The 21,868-nt window shown below is 39.7% G+C and overlaps 1 protein-coding gene across 2 annotated transcripts in view; it reads left to right on the forward strand.

The window, feature by feature from the left end:
• RNF144B (ring finger protein 144B) overlaps window positions 1-21,868 on the forward strand; it is a 163,870-nt gene that overhangs the window by 118,107 nt on the left and 23,895 nt on the right. For both annotated transcript variants that reach the window (XM_082415253.1, XM_082415252.1), the window contains exon 3: window positions 13,121-13,225. In XM_082415253.1, the coding sequence (XP_082271379.1) occupies window positions 13,121-13,225 (105 nt within the window). The remainder of the gene's footprint in view (window positions 1-13,120; window positions 13,226-21,868) is intronic.

Genomic DNA, 21,868 nt, shown 5'->3' on the forward strand with positions numbered 1-21,868 from the left:
ATAAGAGCTAAAGCCAAAAAAATCTTAGAAGAAAATATAGGAAATAGAAAAAATTTAATGACCTTGGGTTAGGCAAAGCGTGAACAAAAGGAAAAAACTTAGACTCTATCAAAACTAAATACCTTTATACTTCAGTGGATGCCATCAAGAAAGTAAAAAGATAACCTACAGAATGGGAGAAAGTATTTGCAAATCATGTCTGATAAGGGGCATATGTAGAATAAATAAAGAATTCTTAAAACTCAATAATAAAAACACAATTAAAAATGGGCAAAGGATCTGAATAGACATTTCGCCAAAGAAGGTATACAGATTATCAATAAGCACATGAAAAAGTGCTCAAAATCATTCATTAGCCATCAGAGAAATGCAAATCAAAACCACAGTGAGATACCACTTTACACACATTAGGATAGCTAGAATAAAAAAGACAATAACAAGTTCTGGTGAGGATTTGAAGAAAATTGGAACCCTCATTCTGCTGGTGGGAATGTAAAATGACACAGTTGCTTTGGAAGACAGCCTAGCAGTTCTTCAAAAGACAAACACAGAGTTATCGTATACCACATCCACTCCTAAGTATATACCTAAAAGAAATGAAAACATGTATATACTATTGAAAGAAGCCAGTCACAAAGGACCACATATTGTATGATTCAGTTTATGTGAAATATCCAGAATAGGCAAATCCATAGGGACAGAAAGTAGACTGGTGGTTGCCTAAACCTGGGGTGGGAGGATTTGGGGGGAAATGGGGAGTGACTACTAGTTGGCATGGGGTTTCTTTTGGGATTATGAAATGTTCTAAAATCGATGTGTGATAGTTGTACAACTCTGCAATTATGTTAAAAGCCATTGAATAAAAGCAATAAAACATATATACATATATAAAATACATATATGTATATATATGTATAATATATACATGTGCATATATCAGTACATATACATGCATATATAACATACTGATGCCTGGTCCTTCCCTCTGAAATTTCTGAATTGATCGGTCTGTGTTGTGTCCTGGGCGTTGGACTTTTGGAAAGCTCCCCAGGTGATTCTATAAAGCACCCAATGTAGAGAGTCTTTGTTACTAGACCTTGTTCCTCAAGAGTGTATTCTGTGTGCCAGCAGCATCAGTAAGACCTGGGAGCTTATGAGGAGGGCAGAATCTCAGACCCCACCCCAGATCTACTGAATCAGAATCTGCATTTTTAATAGGATACTTGAGTGATTCGAATGGACATTAACGTTTAAGAAACATTTTCAGTAACGTATTTGAATAGTAAGGCTGGTGAGTGTTATCTTTGATATTCACTACCTTCCTGTTGAAACACCCTTCTTCCTTCTGCCCAGGGCTTCTCCTTAAGGCTACTCTTTGGGGTTCCTGTACCCTGTTCCAGTGTGTGTGTATGTGGGGGCCTTCCCCACGCACTACCAACCAATTTTCGGATACCAGCAGAGTCTGGAGATGGTGTTAGATTCCGAAGGTTAAGGGTTCAGTTGTGCAAGACTCCCCCGACCCCGACAGCACACACACCTGCCCAATTCAGACACCAGTCATAAGCCCAGGTTGTTACTTGGGCTTCTGACCACTGGCTCAGATATAGATTCCTACGACTCCCTCCATAGACTTCGGACGCCAGTCTCAAGCCCAGGTTGTTAACTGTTCTGCTGACTGATTGGCTGTAAATCAGAGGTTCCCACGATCTCCTCCTTGAATTTGATTAATTTGCTAGAGAAGCTCATAGAACTCAGAGAAACATTTTACTTACTAGATTACTGGCTTATTATAAAAAAGTATAACTCAGGAATAGCCAGATGGAAGCGATACATAGGGCAAAGTATGGGAAAGGGCATGGAGCTTCCAAGCCCTACCCAGCTCACCACTCTCCCCAAATCTCCACGTATTTACCAACCAGGAAGCTTTCTGAACCCCATCATTTTGGGTTTTTATGGAGGCTTCATTACATAGGCACAACTGATTAAATCATTGACCATTGGTGATCAATTAAACTTCTAGCCCTTTTCCCCTTCTTGGAAGTTGAGGGTTGAGAGTTGAAAGTTCTAATCCTTTAATCATAGCATTGGTTCCCCTGGCAACCAGCCCCCCATCCTTAGGTAACCTGGGGGCATTCCAAAAGTCATTTCATTACTCTCCAAAATATACAAACAGCTCATGAAGCTCAATATCAAAAAAACAAACAACCCAATCAAAAAATGGGCGGAAGACCTAAATAGACATTTCTCCCAAGAAGACATACAGATGGCCAAGAAACACATGAAAAGATGCTCAACATCACTAATTATTAGAGAAATGCAAATGAAAACTACAATGAGGTATCACCTCACACTGGTCAGAATGGCCATCATCAAAAAAATCTACAAACAATAAATGCTGGAGAGGGTGTGGAGAAAAGGGAACCTTCATGAATTATTGGTGGGGATGTAAATGGATACAGCCACTATGGAAAACAGTATGGAGGTTCCTTAAAAAACTAAAAATAGAACTACCATATGACCTGACAATCCCACTATTGGGCATATATCCAGAGAAACCATAATTCAAAAAGACATATGCACCCCAGTGTTCATTGTAGCACTATTTACAATAGCCAGGACATGGAAGTAAGCTAAATGTCCATCAACAGAGGAATGGATAAAGAAGATGTGGTACATATATACAATGGAATATTACTAAGCCATAAAAGGGAATGAAACTGGGTCATTTGTAGAGACATGGATGGACCTAGAGACTGTCATACAGAGTGAAGTAAATCAGAAAGAGAAAAACAAATATCATATATTAACGCATATTGGTTAATATCTGAAAAAATTTGTATAGTTGATCTTATTTACAAAGGAGAAATAGAGACACAGACTTAGAGAACAAACGTGTGGATACCAGACTTCCCTGAGATAGTGGCGCAGTGGTTAAGAATCCGCCTGCCAATGCAGGGGACACGGGTTTGAGCCCTGGTCCGGGAAGATCCCACATGCTGTGGAACAGCTAAGCCCGTGTGCCACAACTACTGAGCCTCTGCTCTAGAGCCCGTGAGCCACAACTACTGAGCCCGTGTGCCACAACTACTGAAGCCCGTGTGCCTAGAGCCCGTGCTCCGCAACAAGAGAAGCCACTGCAATGAGAAGCCTGTGCACCACAACAAAGAGTAGCCCCCGTTCGCCGCAACTAGAGAAAGCCCGCACGCAGCAACAAAGACCCAACACAGCCAAAAATCAATGAATAAAATAAATAAATAAATAAATAAATAATAAAAATAAATTTCTATTAAAACAAACAAACAAACAAAAAAAAACGTATGGATACCAAGGGGGAAGGTGGGGTGAATGAATTGAGAGATTGGGATTGACATATGTACACTGTTGATACTATGTATAAAATAGGTAACTAACGAGAACCTACATTATAGCACAGGGAACTCTACACAGTGCTCTCTGGTGACCTAAATGAGAAGGAAATCCAAAAAAGAGGGGATATATGTATACGTATAGCTGATTCACTTTGCTGTACATTATAAACTAACACAATATTGTAAAGAAACTATACTCCAATAAAAAAAAGTTAAAAAAAAAAGTCATTTCATTAACATAACAAAAGACACAATTCTCTTACCACTTAGGAAATTACAAGGGTTTTAGAAGCTCTGTGCTAGAAAAAGGATGAAGACCAAGTATGTTTTTCTTAATATAAATCACAATATCACAGCTGCCCTTCCCAATGGGGGTCTCGTAGTTTCCAGTGTTTCTTGTCTATAAAAACATATTTGTCTTATATCCTTTTCTTTGGGGTTCTGTGCTCTGCAGAGCCCTGAATGAAGTGAGAGTGAGCCATCTGGGGGACGAGCATCCCAGGGAGAGGAAATGCAAATATCAAGAAAGGCCTTAGGACAGGAACAAGTTGGGCATGTTGGAGAAATAGAAGGCTTGTGTTCCCAGAATAAGGGAGGAATGCGGTAGGAATGAGGTCGGGGCAGTAGCTTGGAGTTGGAACGTGTAGGACCTTGTGAGGCATGGTAGCGAGTTTGAGAGGCAATCTAAGTGAGGTGCACATTCATTGGAGGGTTTGGGGCAGGAAAATAATATATGATTTTTATTTAAAAAATGTATAAAGAGCACTCTGGCTGCCCTATAGAGTAGAAGCCAAGAGACCCCTGAGAAAGCTCTTGCAGGGGTCTTTGAAAGAATGATGGTGACTTGAATTGCAGTGGGTGTGGTAGGAAGTGGTTAGATTTGGGACCTGTTTTGGTTGTGGAGTTTGAGGAAGAGAGGAATCAGGGATGTTTTTGTTTTGGCTCCGCAAGTAGGTAATTGGTTCCAGTTACTGAGATAGGAAGCCTGGGGATGTGGGGAAACATGTGTGTTGATATAATGGGGCAAGCGGATTCCAAAGCTCTGCTAAGTCAAGTTTGAGGCTGTGATAAGACAACCAGGTGAAGATGTGTAGTAGGCATTTATTGGATATAGGGGTAAGAGAGAAAGAGGTGTCATAGGTGACTCCTAGGTTTCTGGGTTGTACAACAGCGTGGATGGAAATGCCATTCCTAGAGATAGAAGACACAGGACAAGGATTGGATTTGGGGGAGGGGATCATGAATTCAGCTTTGCATTTGAGTGTGAGGTCCCTATGAGCCATTCAGGGCCCAGTATGCTAAGTACCCAGTTTGATGTGCAGCTTTGGAGCACATGTGGAGAGACCTGGCCTGAAAGGGTAAATTTAGGATTCATTGATTTATTGGTTGAGATTCGACCAGGAGAATGGAAATCACTCCTGGTCTTTCAAAACAGGAAGTTTCATTCAGGTGATTGGTTATAAAGGTGATGGAGGACTGAGAAGCCAAATAGGGCAGTGAAGCACCTAGATATTAGCAACAACAGGAAGCAGCACTCCCCTGGAAGCTAGGGGACAAGAGGAAGAAAAGGTATTACTAGAATAGGAGTTAGGGTATCTGGTGAGAGCTAGAGCCATTGTGGGAGGTAGAGCCATGGAGAAGGGTCCTGTCCAGGAGGAGCAGGAGATGCAGCCACTGTCGGAGGTCAGTACAGAAAGCAAAGGGGTGGAGGTGGAAATGCCCAGGCTCCTTCCCTCCTCCCACCTTCTGGTTTTTCAGTAATTCCTCCCATTGGCCAAGTCTCCCTGGTACCCGGGAAACACATTCTCTGCGTTATGGAGCAGAGCAGGAAGTGGGGAATGGACCTGAGAACAAATAGGCAGTGGACCAAATAAATAACTAGTTATATCTAGTTAATGAGGTGACCAAAAAGAAAGTGTGAAAAGAAAAGAGTTTCAATCCCATCCTGAAATTCCAGCTTTTAAAAATTGAGTAGAGGAAGTAAAAGGGATTGAGGAGGAATGGCCAGAGAAGAAGAATGAAACTCAGAGAAGTGTGGAATTCTGAAGGCAAGGGAGGAGAAAGTTCCAAGAAAGTAGGGGTGGTTCATTGGGTCTTAGACCGCCGAGAGGTCAGGAAGAAAGAAAATGTGTATGGATGTAGTGACATGGAGGTGGCTGCTGGCTTTGGCACCCACTTCAGGGAAACTGTAGGGGAGGAATGGGGATGGGGCTGGTGAAGGAGGTGAGGACAGACAGCTCTTTCACACACTTGACTGAAGAGAGGAATGAAGAAGGCAGTGTACAGCCAGCAAGAGGAGTAAGGGAGGGCTATTTTTCTTTGCTGCTTTATTATTGTTTTTCTTTAAGTAGGATATTTTTAGGCATGTTTAACTGCTGGAGAAGAACCCAATACATGGGGAAATATTCAAGACATAGGAAAGAAAATAGATGATCAATAGGGTAAATTTCCTGAAAGTCAGCAGGGAATGGGAACTAGAAAACAGTGGAGTTGACCCTGGAAGGTGGTATCGGCTCATATGTGTCAAAGGAGAAGAGAAGAGAGGAATGCTGCAGGTGGGGTGGGTTGATGTTTCAGTGATTGGGGCAGAAGGAGTTTTTGCCGCAAAGCTGGTAGGTGGTAGATTCATGCTTCCAGCTCCCACAGATGTCTGAGTGTCTACCACGTACCAGCTCCTGTGATGGGTGTTTCCAGAGGATATGAAGAGGAGTAAGACAGGATCCAGACCTTGAAGGGTGCCTGGGCTACTGGAGAGACATGCAAGTTCACAGTCTCCTGCAATGTAGGATGATAATCGCTGCATGATTTCCATGTACAACGTGCTTCAGTTGTTAACATCTAGTGTTACCTAAGGTGTTGATGGGAATATTGGCAAGTAGGGAGGAAAATCCGAGTCTTCTGGAGAATTGGAGGAGAGGAGGCGGTTGTATAGTTTATAAAATTCTCTTTGGAGGGCTTGATATTCTAATACATCCTCAAGGGAAAATGCCATACTACCAGCCCCACTGCCGTTGAGAATCACACTGTTCTCCTCCTTTTGATGGATTTGTAGGGATTCCTTTTGAAGGGGAAAATAATTTGAACCCCAATACTGAGATAGGCTAAAATAAAAATAATTTTAAACTCACTTAAACTGATAAAACATAATACAAGGGATAAGCACATTAAACTTCTATCTCAAACAACAAGAACATCAGAATAAATGCATAAGCTGAATATTAACTAAAATTATAGACCAATAAAATTTAAGTTAACATTAATGTGATGGGCGATGTTTAGTTTCCACTAAACGACTTTTAACAGTTAGGCTCTGAGTTTGGTGTGTTCCAGTGAACAAGTGGTAATTCAGTGATCTTGCCACTTTTCTGTGTTGAAATCACTAAAAATCTTGATTTGTACAGCTTTCACTTGGCCCAGATACTTCCATTGTTTTTTCATCAGCCTGTGACAATGAAAGCATTCCTGCTTGGCAAAACAGGACTGCCCCACCAGCACAAGTGTGAGCGTTGACATTGAGTGGAAATGGGTGTTCTCTGCTTTTATTAATACCATTAAATAAACATAAAATGGGGGGGAAAACCTAGCCATGGAGAACTTGGGAGCTCCCAAGAATGCACCTTTGCACCCAGTTTGAAAAGTACTGTGCTAGCTGGTCATCAAGGTGCTGTGAGAGAGCAGACAGTCTGGGCATTGCATCAGACTGGGGTCCAAGGCAAGGAAGGCTTTCTCGAATAAGAGAAGCTTAAGGATGAGAAATGTAAAACTAAGGTCTCTTTTTAACATTAGTTATGGTTTATTGTTTGATTTGGGGCTTCTTTGTAGTCATCTGGTACCAGGTTTTCCTATCAGTCCTCTGATGTCCTGTGTGGTTGGCAAAGGGGTATGAAGGTGATCCCCGTCACTAGGAATATCGTATTTGTGAAAAGTCAAGATTTCTGAAAGGGGTTTTGTAAGAAAAAAGTTTTAGGATCATGCTATACCAGGAAACAACTTACTGCTTAGCTATGGGTTGTTGATTTATTTGAATTTTTTTGAACCCATTATATGTTTCCAAGCCAGGATACTTTGGGTGTGTTAAAAGGCTTTTTGAATTGGAAGAGATACCATCTTGAGTTGTACTAATAATTTAGCTCAACGGCATCCAACAAAGAAGGCATTATTCTTGGATCATGTACACACATCATAGTCTGAACTGGAGTAAACAGAATATTGGCTTCAATAAGAGATGTTATTTAGAACACACTTGAGACATTGTGATGTAATTGTGTACCAAGGCCGAGAAGTGTTAGTCTGCATTTTATTAAATATCCATTTTAGTGTACAGCATTGTACTAGGAATGATAAAAAGCAAAACAGACACTTACTCAAGGCCTGTCTAGATTTTGGCCTCAAGTACTTCCCCTTCATCACCTTCTTTCCCACCCATGGCTGAGCTAGGGATGAGAAACCCTAGGTCAATAAGTCCACCAACTCAGCTTCAAGCCATGTGGGCTGCCAGTTTTTATTTGACCTCAGAACCCCAGCACCGGCACCTAGAAGTGTCCACGATCCTGGGACTCAATTTAAACTTTCAGTTAATGGCACTCATTACCTCTCTTCTCCCAACAATGCCTATTGTCCTCTTACCTCCCCTCCCCACCCTCTTGGGGTCACGTCTCTTTTGGGGCTTTCATTTCTGCATGCCTGCCTGAAGTTCAGAGACTTCTATTTCATCCTCTTCTTCTCTAAATTTGCATGCCTCTTTCACTTTTCAGAGTATTTTCATGTATTTATCCTCAGGGAGGACTCTCCATTTCCCTGAGAGTAGGCTAGGCAGGTGGTATTGTCCCATCTTATAATTGTGAGTGCTGCAGCGAGAGAGGTTAATGACTTGCCCAAGATGCAGAGGAGACTTTTAGAGCTTGTACTTCAATCTTGATCATTAGAATCCAGTTCCATCAACTATTCATTGTGATGCTTTTTTTTTCCTTAGAAAAAACCTTTAAGAAAGCTATAATCTAGTAACAGAGAATGAGCAGTTGTGTAGTAAATATATTGGTGTGTGTGTGTGTGTGTGTGTGTGTGTGTGTGTGTGTGTAATTCTTGTGGTGGATACATAGGAGCTTTGTCTGAATGTTGTAGCCCTTTTTGCCTTGTCCACCTAATAGATGAGAATACCTAATGAAGAATGCCCTTTGGTCAACTGGAAGATAACATCCCTGAAAGGGGCCTAGAAGAAACCCCTTTCTGGGAAGACTCCACTGTACATAATTCATAGGCTCTCAGGGTTGGAAGAGACACGTTATCTGGTTCACCAGGTGTTTGATGGTTAAATCCTTGGTTAGATCCCATCTGAATCCTTGAGGGCTGTGGAATGATTTTGAGGAACAATCATTATTATACATGACCCTTAATGACCTAAAGATGTTTCTATGTTCTATCAAACTAAATGGAATATTGGCGATTTAAAAGAAAAAATTGTTTCATTATTTTTTGGGTCATCGGGGCAGGAATAAAGACGCAGGAAGGGGAAGCTGGGATGAAGTGAGAGACTAGCATTGACATATATACACTACCAAATGTAAAATGGATGGCTAGTGGGAAGCTGCTGCATAGCACAGGGAGATCAGCTCGGTGCTTTGTGATGACCTAGAGGGGTGGGATAGGGAGGGTGGGAGGGAGGGGTTATGGGGATATATGTATACATATAGCTGATTCTCTTTGTTGTACAGCAGAAATTTACACAACATTGTAAAGCATTTATACTCCAATAAAGATGTGAAAAAAAGGGGCTTCCCTGGTGGCGCAGTGGTTAAGAATCCACCTGCTAATGCAGGGGACACGGGTTTGAGCCCTGGTCAGGGAAGATCCCACATGCCGCGGAGCAACTAAGCCCGTGTGCCGCAACTACTGAGCCTCTGCTCTAGAGCCCACGAGCCACCACTACTGAGCCCCCGTGTGCTACAACTACTGAAGCCTGTGTGCCTAGAGCCCGTGCTCCGCAATAAGAGAAGCCACTGCAATGAGAAGCCCGCGCACCGCAACGAAGAGTAGCCCCCACTCGCTACAGCTAGAGAAAGCCCGTGCGCAGCAATGAAGACCCAATGCAGCCAAAAATAAATAAATAAATAAAATTAATTATTTAAAAAAAAAAGATTTTTGAAAAGTTCAATTTTTGAAACATTTCCCTTAGAATTTGTTAGCTGTTATGAAAACTGCATAGTTAGACATTTGTTTAATGCTGTTGTTTAATGGAATGTGATTTTTTTTTAATGTGACTAAATGACGGCAGTTTTCTTTTTTCTCTTTCTGTGTTTCTCTTTCTTTATTTACAAGCTAGATGCCATTTCTCCCAGAATTGTTAACCATTGTACGTAGGTTTAGTTTGTGTAATGTGCACAGGGGTTCGTGTGAATGCTTATGGTTCTTTTGTGCTTTAGCCAGAGGTACTAAAGAAGAGAGGGAGGGTTTGAGATTAAATTTTTGTGAAAGCTAATAGAAGACATATAATGAACCTAAGTTACTTGAAAATTCAGTAAGAGGCAGTAACATGGGCTGGTTGTTTTCCCTCTTTGCCTTTGAATAGAAATGCATGCCCGTAGTGAGGGAGTGTCAAGTGCCTGTGCTGTAGCATCACTTAGCAACGTGCACTTACAAATCTCTATTTTGAACCAGTGTTTTTCAGAATTAAAAAAAAAAAAAAAAGGTCATATACTTAGACCCTGTAGTCAGTGTATGCACCTCTAACTTCTCTCCTAAAAGCACAGGTCAGATAATATTGTGGTCAGGAGAGTCTTTGTGGGAAGCTTCAAAATTCACTGGGTTTATGTATCCTGGTTGCAGTGTATCTAACAGCATTACATTAGCAAATAGGACATACATTATAAACTCTTGGGAAAGCTTAGATTTCAGCTTTACAAATTTGCAGTATAAGTTGAGATGAATTTTTTTGCCTATAAAGACTCACATAGTCTCTTTAGTTCCTATTTAACTCTAAGCCTTTTCTATAGATGTAAATAAATAGTTCTACAGAGAGGCTTGAATAGAGGTGTGTGTGATGTTCTCTTATAAATATCTGCTCTGTTTATGGAGCTTCTCTACCACAAGTGGTTTAACAGGTTTCCTGAAGGGAGTGGAGAAAGAATAATCTTAGAAGGCTAAAGGATTAACATTTCTCCACAAAGTTTTTGGAAGTCTGAGACCAGGTGAAATGCAGTAGAAATATGACTAAATATTCTGCATTTTGCACACTTCCGAAGGGCTTCCATGTACAAAATTTTAGCTTTGTGTTTGTGCGTATGAGTGTTTTAAACCCTGTGAAGTAGCCGTAACAGGTATTATTGTCCCCATTTTAAAAATTAAGGGAGGCAAGTCGGGGTCATGGTTTAGGTAATGTTCCCATTGTCACCTGATAGGGTGGCACTGAGGCTAGAGCCCAGATATTGGGATTTGACGCTCATTATACTGTTCACTTTGTTCTTCTCAGATATCTTCCCTTTGAGCCTAGAGACCATACATTTTCACTCTTTCTGCATCAGTTTCAAGTGGCAGCTGGGAGAGATCAAGGCAGGAACGCTGGAATCTGTGTGGCAGTTGGAAGGCCGAGAGGTCCTCAGGGGCAGAGCTGGCTGGACAAGGCTTCACATCATTTACTCATTTATTTGTCCCTTAGTGTGACACTATTTTTCTTGAGCCACTTTTGCAGTTCCTCTCGAGTTTTGCCTGTACATTGACGTTCTTCCCCACATTTCCTTGCTACTGCTTTCTTATCATTCTTCCTCGTACTGGAGACCTTGTCTGGCGTAGTAACTCCTAGAGCAAGTGATTGTTCACTCTTCTCTTGAGCAAAAAAGTGAAAGTTAAAATATATCTATACGTGGTCAATTGTAGGGGCAGAGTGACTTAAGAGGGCTCTGTTCTCAGATATTGTTTATTCTCCAGTTCACACTAAATCATCTTTTATTCCCCAATTCACACTAAATCATCTTTCATTCCCCAATTCACACTAAATCATCTTTCATTCCCCAATTCACACTAAATCATCCTTCATTCCCCAATTCACACTAAATCATCCTTCATTCCCCAATTCACACTAAATCATCCTTCATTCCCCAATTCACACTAAATCATCCTTCATTCCCCAATTCACACTAAATCATCCTTCATTCCCCAATTCACACTAAATCATCTTTTATTCCCCAATTCACACTAAATCATCTTTTATTCCCCAATTCACACTAAATCATCTTTTATTCCCCAATTCATACTAAATCTTAAGCATTTTCCCATGTCTTTAAACATCATTTGAAAATATTTTTCTTGATTCTTCAGCATTCTATTGCATGAATTTAGTATAATTTATTGACGCATTTTTCTATTTTGGATATTTAGGTTATTTTCTAGTTTTTTTCTGTGATAAAAAACTGACTCCTTGGAAAAGGGAATTTTTAAGTACTTACAGAGTTAAAAATATGGTTTAAATGGTTTGCCTTAGTCATTAATTCATTAGTACATTGTAACAGTAACTTCAATCAGATAAATACATGATTGTTTTTCTGAAATAATACAATTGTGATAGTTTTATTTTCAGACAGGGAAAATGCATAAAGATGGTCAATGAAAGGAAAAGATTTCACAATTATGTCATTAGGATTTATTTACTAGTTAAGCTTTTATAAAAGGTGTGACAGCAGTATTTTTAATGTAGCAGGTTGATACATAAATGTATAGAGTTGTAAAAATTGGAACCAAATTATGGCTAATCATTACTTTGTAAGAGTCATTAATTTATTGACGCTTATGTATTTTAGGGGGTGTCCTCTTCAAACATTTGAGCTTGACTTTTTTTCATCATGCATATAGAAAAGAGCTCACCAGTTATATGCAAATTAGTAGAAATTGAGGAGCCAGGTTTTGAATTTCTTAAGAGTTTGATCTCCCAGAACTATGCCTTTTAATTCCCTGTGGGCCTGTGGGGATGGGTTGGAAGGAAGAAGGGAGGGGTCAGAGGTCTTCATAACGCTCTCAGTTCCTTTTCAATCTGACTCACTTCTCCACCCAGTGCCCAAGATCCACATGCAACAGGCAATGAGTAGACCAAGTTTGTCTACGGTGTTCTACTTCTTCTCTCTGGATTTCTTATCTCCTATCTAATTTTTTCTCTCCCCGGGTTCTCCTCAAACTTCCTCATCATAGCATCTACCAAGGCCTATAGTTCTGGGAAGGTCTCATTCTCCCAAATTGTCTTTGACACTTCTTCTTCCAGGTGTATTTGCTATTGAGAGTATTCATAGGTGAGCCAGTGCCTTAATCTTATTTTGATACTGATGGGCAAGCTCAGCACGAGGGTCACAGAGTTCTACTTCCCTGCAAATTTTGAGGGAGAGGACCACTGGGTAAAAAATGGAACCGGGAAGTCATGTAACTTAAAAAAAAAAAAAAAGTACAAAGAAGACTTTTGCCATTAGTGCGAAAGAACATTTCTCCTTTTCCCAATCTATGGTGGATGAAATGTGTGAGCATACAGGCATTGACTTGTTGCCTTGGATAAACTCAGTATTCTTAGGATGAAGTCATACATAATTAATTACCTGTCTCTGCATTCTTTCCAGAGTGATGGCTCTTAGTATTCACACTCATGATAACTTATGTTTCCTGAGTACAAGAGCCCCAGGTCTGCCAATTAAGGAAGAAGAGGCAGTGGCGGTTATATAACCTTGGTGCTTCTGTAATGTGGTGGGTAATTATCTGTCTTTTTTCTTCTTAACTCCTAGTGTCTGAAACAGTACATGCAGCTGGCAATCCGAGAAGGATGTGGGTCTCCCATCACTTGCCCAGACATGGTGTGCCTAAACCACGGGACCCTACAGGAAGCTGAGGTATGGATGACTGCACTGATTTTTCCCTCTTTCCTGTTGACATGATTTCCTAGGATCTTGACTCTTTATGTACTTCTCTGCCAGGGAGTCTAGAAACAAAATACAGAGGTTAACTTTTTAAAGGAGTACTTTATTGCTACATACCCTGGATTCTTTATAGAAACTGTTAAAGCTGTTATTTACTTTGGTTCTATTTCTAAATGCCCTCTGAGTGTTGAAGAAGCTCTAGAATAGGCTAAGGTGCTTAGAAATTTACCAGATGTGAGGTTTGGAGGCTGAATAGTCAGTGGCCTTACCTGAATAGTCAGATAAACAGGTGACAGATTAGCCACAGTTATAGATAATATAAATTATTGTGATTCTGCAAAGGTAGCCTGAGTTGAACCATTTCCAAAGAGCAGAGAAAGGCCTTTCATTCAATATTTATCAGGCATAGAAATGTCTTTTTTGAATGAGTTCTTCTCCCACTGTATTAAGACTGTGATGTATCTCTTTCCTTTGTTTTTTCAATCCCTGATTAGTAGCTTGCCCTTAAATCTGCTTTTAACCTTCAGGCCCTGCTCACTTTAAATCTTGTCTGTGTTCATGTAGTTGCTTTCTTAGCCAGTATACCATCTAATCCTTTCAACAAACTTATAAAACTGAAGCCCAGAGTGTCTAAGTAATTTGCCCAAGAGTGCATATCTAAAAAGCAGAAGAGCTAGAATTCCAATCCAGTTCTTTCTGACAAATTACATGGCTTTAAGAGTAGAACTAGGTAGATAAATAGAATGCATGATAAAGGACTTGACAATTGAAAGCCCAATAGAGTGCATATATGTGTGTAGATATATAGGTGTGTGGATATGTATGTATGTGTATATGTGCCTGTGTGTGTATGAATATGTGTATGTAAACATGATACATACACACACATATGCTTTGTATACAAATATATATGCTTTACATATATATCCTTTGCTTTGTAAGCAAAGCAGCTAGAAAGATGTTATAGACCATTTTTAACCAATCTGCATCTGGGCGCCCTGTGTTTAGCTTATGAAATATCGGGTAAGTGGTACAGTTGAGCTTGAAGTGTTTTTGGGGGAAGAATAAAAGGAATACATAATGGTTTAGAAGTTGTTCATTTTAGGAAAATCATGAAATAAATTGAATTTTTAAAATAAAAAGGCAATATTGTATATGTACATCCTGTGGTGAGAAATGTTTACTTTTGTGTGAGTAATGGGTAGAGGAAATTAAAATGGGGAAAAATTAGGTTATCTACCAAGAATACTATTGATCTGTGCAACTTGGAAGTGGTTTTTAAAATGAGACCTAGATTTGCAGGAGCATCTTTCTATACATAAGCCTTCCAGGGAGTATGCTTCCTTTTTTTACTGAGTGTACAATGTGCCAGGCCCTGTTCCGGGCCAGGACAGAGAGGTGAATAAGGCAGTCCCAGTGCTGTCCTCCTGGAGCTTCTGATCTAGCAGGGAGACATTAAACTGATAAAGAGCCAGATAATTATAAGAGCAAAAAGTGTGAGATGGAACAGCCAGCAAGAGCTGTGTCTGCCATGGAATCTTATTTAATTCATGTATGCAAAATCTATTAAACATAAATGAAGTGACGTTTCTAAACAAGCCTTTGAAATTAATCCCAGTCTCTCTTCTAGATAAGCCTACAGGTGTCTATTTACATCTAACTAAAATTAAAATTAGAGATTCATTCCTTTGTTTGCACTGATCACATTTTAAGTACTCAGTAGCTACATGTGGCTAGTGGCTAGCAGGTTAGACAGCACAGAACAGAACATTTCCATCTTTGCAGAAAGCTCATTACATAGTGGCGTTCTAGACTTTGAATGAATGGTAACCATTAGCCATTGACACTTTGGATATCAAATGTTAGGGCTAATGTTGTACAAATGAATGAAGACAGGCCATGGTTTGTCTGAGAGATCTCTAGAACAGAGTCTAACTTTCCTGGTTTTCTTAGTATAGACATTCCCTGGTCATCTTCCCCCATAGTTCTCTTCTTCTTAATCCTTTCTTTTCCCTCTGTTCACATGCTCATTCACACTTCCCTAATGCTGATTCCATTTACCCAGCTTTACTCTAAAAACAATTTTACTTTTAGGCTGCATTAAAAGCAAATAAACCCATAATGGCTGTTAAAAATGACAAAAAGATATTTGAAAAACAGAACGAAAACATACTCCAAACTAAACTATGGTACTTCTTACATTCTCCAAAGTCTGTTTCCCATTAGGTGACACTCCAGGACATTAAAGGACCATTTCTGTACTCATAGGTCTGGCTAAGAGCCTGACTGAAGATGGGCGTGAATTACAGTAATCAAATGTTCTTAATTAACTTGCCCTATTTTTTTTTTCAGAGTAAAAAAAATGTGGTGGTGGTGGTGATTGTCTCTCATTTTTGAACTGAGAAATGAGTAGGTTATAATGGAGCTATTGGTGGCTTTGACAGCCACCAATGGGGCTTATCCACATTGTGCTTGACTGGATTCTGTCTCTATGACTGCTTCTTCCGTCATTTAAAAAAGTGTTTATTTCTATAGGTAACACATAAATATACTTTGCTTGTTAAGAATAATTCTGGTTAAGGCTGAGGTTCCCTTTGTGCTGCAGCTATTTATAGTACAATATACGGTTCTTCACCGTTCATTGTCTTACAAAATGCATGTAAGTATAAAATTTTTCATCTTCAGAGGACACCAGGAATTTAAGCTCTTTCCTCTGAATGCTTTCCTATGTAGGTCCAGCTCACAGAGTTGACTGTGCTTCCTATGTGTGTCTCCTGCAAGCTGTAATGCTTCCAAATTGGCTCAGTTGTGGCTCTGCCCCTTCACTTCTGTTTATCAGGGGTAGCTTCATCAGCTTCTTTCAACCCAAATACTGTTTACGTAAGAAACAGCAGAAAAGGCAGCTTCCCTTCAATGTCATGGAAGCTGGCGGGAGTCACTGACTGGAGGACTTGTGTCCTAGAGGCGCAATTACTGGGACCCGGGGAAAAGGAAAACCTTTCTTGCGTCATCTGGTACTTTCAGCTGTTGCTCAGCAGCGTTTCGAATGCGCTTGATCCAGGAATCTTGTCCAACATGGAATTATGAAAGGCAGGACACAGATGGTTGGGTCTGACAGCATTTCTTCAGGCAAGGCCTTTGCTTGAAGTTAGTAGCCCTGTTAAAAAGGTGATGACTCATTTAAGCAGTTTCCTTGCTGTGTTAGGGAAGTAACGTACCACCACAGGGAGAACCTGACCCATTTGTCTGGGCCATGTCAAACTTGAGTGGCGAGGGACTTCCCTGGTGGCGCAGTGGTTAAGAATCCGCCTGCCAGTGCAGGCGACACGGGTTCAATCCCTGGCCCGGCAAGATCCCACATGCCGCGGAGCAACTAAGCCTGTGCGCCACAACTACTGAGCCCGCACTCTAGAGCCCGAGAGCTACAACTACTGAGCCCACGCGCCGCAACTACTGAAGCCCGCGCACCCTAGAGCCCGTGCGCTGCAACGAAGAGTAGCTCCCACTCGCTGCAACTAGAGAAAACCCGCGCGCAGCAACGAAAACCCAACGCAGCCAAAAATAAATTTTAAAAATACATATTTAAAAAAAAAATTTTAAGTGGAGCACATACCTACCATTACACGGCCTGAGAAGTTGAACTTCTACCCCTTGCCAGCTGGCAGTGGATGGCAGGGAACAGCTTCTCACCCACCAATCCTCCTTCCAAGTCCTGGGGCACCGACACGACCTGCCTTTACTGCTGGTGCCACAGCGCGCACCCAGAGGATGAATGGGTGCAGCTGTTCTTGTCAAGAACGGGGGCTCCAGAATTGCTATAGGAAGGGATTTAGGGTGGGGCACTGTGGAAGGACTGGGATGGGGGGATGGAGGAGTGGAGTGCCAAGAAATTTGAAGTTACATTTGCAAAATAAACACAGTTTTTACTCATATCACATGTTTGTTTAGGGTGGCTTACGTAAAGCCTGCTGGAATTATAAGAGATCCAGTTGTTCCCCCCAAATCACCCTTTAGCACTGTCTCCACTTGCCATCTTTTCACTTAACTCCTTTTTCTCCCCATTATCTGAGTATGAAGCTGGGGCAGAGGAAAAATGAGGATGCCCAGGCAAGTGGCCATATCGATGTTCCTGTAGTTTAAGGACCTGAATGGGAAGGGACTGAACACGTCTATAAACAACCTTTGGCTGTGATCCCTGTTGGCTGGAGAAGAATAAAACTTTGAGGTGGCACAGGATAAAGGAATCTGCCATGCTGGAGTTAATAGACGTTTTTGAGATTCCATGCTGAATTTTGTCTTAGAACATATTTAAAACATATTTAAAACGTTGTTTGAGGGCCTGCACGCAGCAGCGAGGACCCAATGCAGCCAAAAATAAATAAATTAATTAATTAAAAAAAAAGGTATGGCTATATAAATTTTTTTAAAACTGCATATAAGTGGAGAGTAATGTTTCTAAACTTGTCCTTTAAGTGAAGGCAAATATAAGAAGACTCAGCAGCGGTGGGGTGAATGTGTCACGTGGATGTGCACGTGGGCATATCCCTTTTACTCATTGATGGGCTGAGGGAGAGAGGCGGGGGATGATGTGGGAAGATGTACTGAGGCCTCTGCAGAACAGGTGGAAAAAGAAGAGCAAAAGCAGCCCTTTCTGAAAGATTCCTGGCCCTGGAATTCCAGGTCTCCTCCATCTTTTGCTTCCCCAATGAGCCCTACCTTCCGGCTCTCAGACAATGATGCCCTCTTGTTTTTTCAGCTAGGATTTGATAGCTAGTGTGAGCTTGGTTTATTACAGTCAGATGGATGAATGGGTGGATGGGCCAGTTCTTATTTTCTGGGTTGTGATAGGAAACATTCTTAGTTTCTGTGTTAGTGTGATAGGGCACTTATCCATAAGGCCAGTACTATTTCTCTTACCAGTATTTTTGCAAGTCGCAGCCCTTCAAAAATTGCCAAAACCTTGACGTGCTGTAATGATCAATTTCTGTGGTCAGCTTCATCTCCAGATCTACTGATCTTTTGTATTCTATGTTCAGCCTGTTCCTTTAATTTTTAAGAGCAACCATAGCAGAAGTATGACTTAAAGGGTCAGACTTAAGTAAAGTCCAGCCTATTTTTTCCCTCTTCTGTCCTGGCTTTCCAGACCTTGATGGGTAGTACGTACATGAAAGCCAATCCCTAGCTTTTGTGTTTTAACCATTTTATTTTTCTAACTAAAAGACAGCATATATTGTATTTATCAATATAATGAGAACACACTGTACTCTTAGCATTAATGCTTCTCTGGCAAGCAGGCTTCCCTGTCTGCTCTTTCTTCTCCTTTGGTTTTTGTAGGGTTAGTGTCAATGTAGGTGGTGAAGTCTGCCCAAATATTATGGTCATAGTTAGTAATGGTCCACAGGGGTGTGCCTTTTTGTTTCTTCTCATTTGTGGATTTTAGCTATATCCAATTAACTGTTATATATAATAGTTCCAGCACCCCACATATACATATATTCTGAATTCCCTGCCTATGCTCTGCTATAGGTGGAGGGGGGTGAAAAAGTGAAGACTTTCATCAGAGTAGGAACTGGGTATTGAATAAATACCCCCAGGTTCATTTTTAACAACAACAACAAAAAAGACAGTGATTGCAGGTAATTAGTAGCCTTTTGTTGTTATTATTCTGATATTATTGTTTTTGTTCTATTAAAATGAAACTGAATTTGCCTTCTCTTTGAATGAAAAATTTTTTTCTTTTTGGAAAGTTTCAATAGTGATGAGGAGTAAACGTGGTCTTTGGATAGGAGGAGAGGAAAATTTTTGTTTAACAGGTAGATTAGTACAAATTTCAGAGGAGAAATAACGAAAAATCACTTTAAATCAAGTTCAGGATTTTTTAGTAGTTGATTTGAGGGGGGGTGTTCTCTCAATAGTTGAGAAAATACTTAGAAATTTTTGTTCCTATTGTTTGAATATGAGTCTGGTTAGTAATGGATTAGAACTCACTGAATAAAATAAGTCTTGTTAGTCTATATCGACCTAAATAAATAAATGAATAAACAAATACATGAGGGGTAAGGGACAACTCTTACTTATAATAGAATTCTAATTAATAAATGTGGAAATGAATGATGGAAATAGAAAATCATTATTAAGTAAATAACACAGTGATAATTATTATAGGCAAGAATTATTGATAGATACAAAAATTAGTGGGAAAACGTATGATGAAAAACAGTGTATTTGCAGAATCTCAAAATATCTCACTACAAGATACTTCCTGGTTACAAAGGGTAGAGAAATCTGGCAGATATCACCTTAATCAAGTTAAAAAGTTAACATCGACAGTAATGAGACAGGTTGTCCTCATGTATCTGCTGATGACGCAACATCACTTCTGTGATATTCTTGCTAAAAATGCACAACCTCAACCTAATCATGAGAAGGCATCAGACAAACCCACATTGGAGAACATTGTACAAAATAAGTGGCCTGGACTCTTCAAACATGTCAAGGTCATAAGAGCCAAAAACAGACTGAGGAACTTCCATAGACTGGAGAAGGCTAAGGAGACGTGGCAACTAAATGCAAGGTGGTATCCTGAATTGGATCTTGGACTGAAAAAAAAAAAAAAAAGACATTAGTGGGACAATTTGTGAAGTTTGAATATGGCCTACAGATTAATTATTTTGTATCAATGTAAATTTTATTATTTTAATAATTAACTATGTTTATGTAAGGTGTTCCCATTAGAAGAAGTTGGGGGAATGGCATTTAGGAACTTTATACAATTTTTTGCAACTTTTTATAAGTCTAAAATTATTTCAAAATAAAAAGGTTTAAAAGGAATGTCTTGGTGTGGTTTTGAATGATTTGGAATTTGTTTGTTGGCAAGAGGATAATTGAATACATAAGACACCTCATTATATATAATCTCTTTTATTATTCTCTAGGATTTTCAGTTTTGCAATCAATCTTAGTGTCCTTTTGATTTGTTTCTTTTTTCTAAGCAGTAGCCCCTTAACCTGTGGCCTGATTGAACCTTCAGTAATCATCCTAACACATTTATTTCAATTTTATAATTGTAAAGACCTTGAGCAATAGTGACTTAGCTCTAAATAGCAACTGAACCAGGAATTTAATACTCTGGATCAGCTTTTTTTTTTTTTTTTTAAACTGGGTTCAGCTTTCTCTCATCTAAAGTCAAAGTATGTAAAAATATTTCAGAAAATTACCTCTAATGTATGAAATCTAAAAAATGATAAGATCAAGGAATAGATCTTTTTCTAAACTTATGTGTACATATTCCCTCCTGAGAAACTTAAGTTTCTTGAAGGCAGCTTTGGTATCTCCTTCCTCTTTTGTATCCCAAGCTTCCAGCCAATGCTTTGCCCGTAATAGACTCTCAATGAGTATATGGAAAAGAAGTCCAGGAGGTAGGGGCTGGAGAATAGACTGGTGTGTTTTGTGTTAACTTTATTCCAAAAGGATCAAACAGAGTGAGAAGTGATGGAACTAACTTTTTGTGAACACACATTTCAATAGAAAAATTGATATACCATATTAAGACCTAATTCCATACAAACCTTTGCGCTATAAAATAATAAATAGGAGATACAAGGTAGAGTAAGAGACAAAAAAGTTAGAGACCTCTGACTTCCCTGTTGGCAGTAATGTGTCCTCAGATGAAATTTATCTTTCTAATTTAAAATTAACTTTCATCACTATCATTGTTGACTTTTTACTGCATTCATTTCTGTCATTTTTCTCATTAGAATTTCATCTGTGTCTAAAATATCTCCTGTTTGCTTTGTCTTCCATCAACTCTGTTGGACTTAGCTGTTATATAAATTGCTTGTCATTGAAAAAAATCATAGTTTTTAGGGGTTGCCTTTCAGGGGTTTGAAGAAGGTCTTCATCAGTCCAGAAACTATTTTAGGTGGTGGCAGTTAGAGTACAAGACTGTCCCATAGAATCAAAGACCTCAAGTAGCTTCTTTTGGGGGGGGTGGCGTGTTGTTAAAAATAGATTTCTAGAATATCACTGAGGTCTCTCGGGCCCAGGTGACATCATTCCCCAAGTACTTTTGGCCCAAAAGTTAATGTAATATTAGATTATTTGTCCTCCACCTGCAGTGAATCAGTGACTAAGTCAAGAATTATACTCTGATTCTTAATGCCTCCGATCTCTTCACGAGCCTGTGCCTTCTGTCTCCAACTCTGCATTTTATTGAGATAACTTTGTCTTTCAGGAAAGATGTCCAGATAGTATTATAACAGATGAAATAAAACTGGCTTTCAGTATGAGAAAAGCCTAACCATACTTTTAAAAAAATTATGGTAAAATACGCATCATGTAAAATTAACCATCATTTTTTTTTCCAGTGATTGCTAAGGAGCTTTTATTTAAGGTGCCAGATGAAAATGCAACATTTTCCCCCCAACTGGAAAAAATGTTATAATTAAATTTACGTTTTAGGAGATTTTACTTGGCACATAGAAGACTGAACTTGCCCGTTTTGTGGTTCTTCATGCATTTTAGCTAACTTAGTTTAATTCATTTGCAAAATAAACAAGTTGAATTTTTTTGTGAGGAGGAGAATTAGGTTTTCATTCCCTTTTAAAATATATTTGT

This window comes from Balaenoptera physalus (assembly GCF_965194825.1).
Source record: "Balaenoptera physalus genome assembly, chromosome: 11".
In the NCBI taxonomy this organism is placed as follows: Eukaryota; Metazoa; Chordata; class Mammalia; order Artiodactyla; family Balaenopteridae; genus Balaenoptera; species Balaenoptera physalus.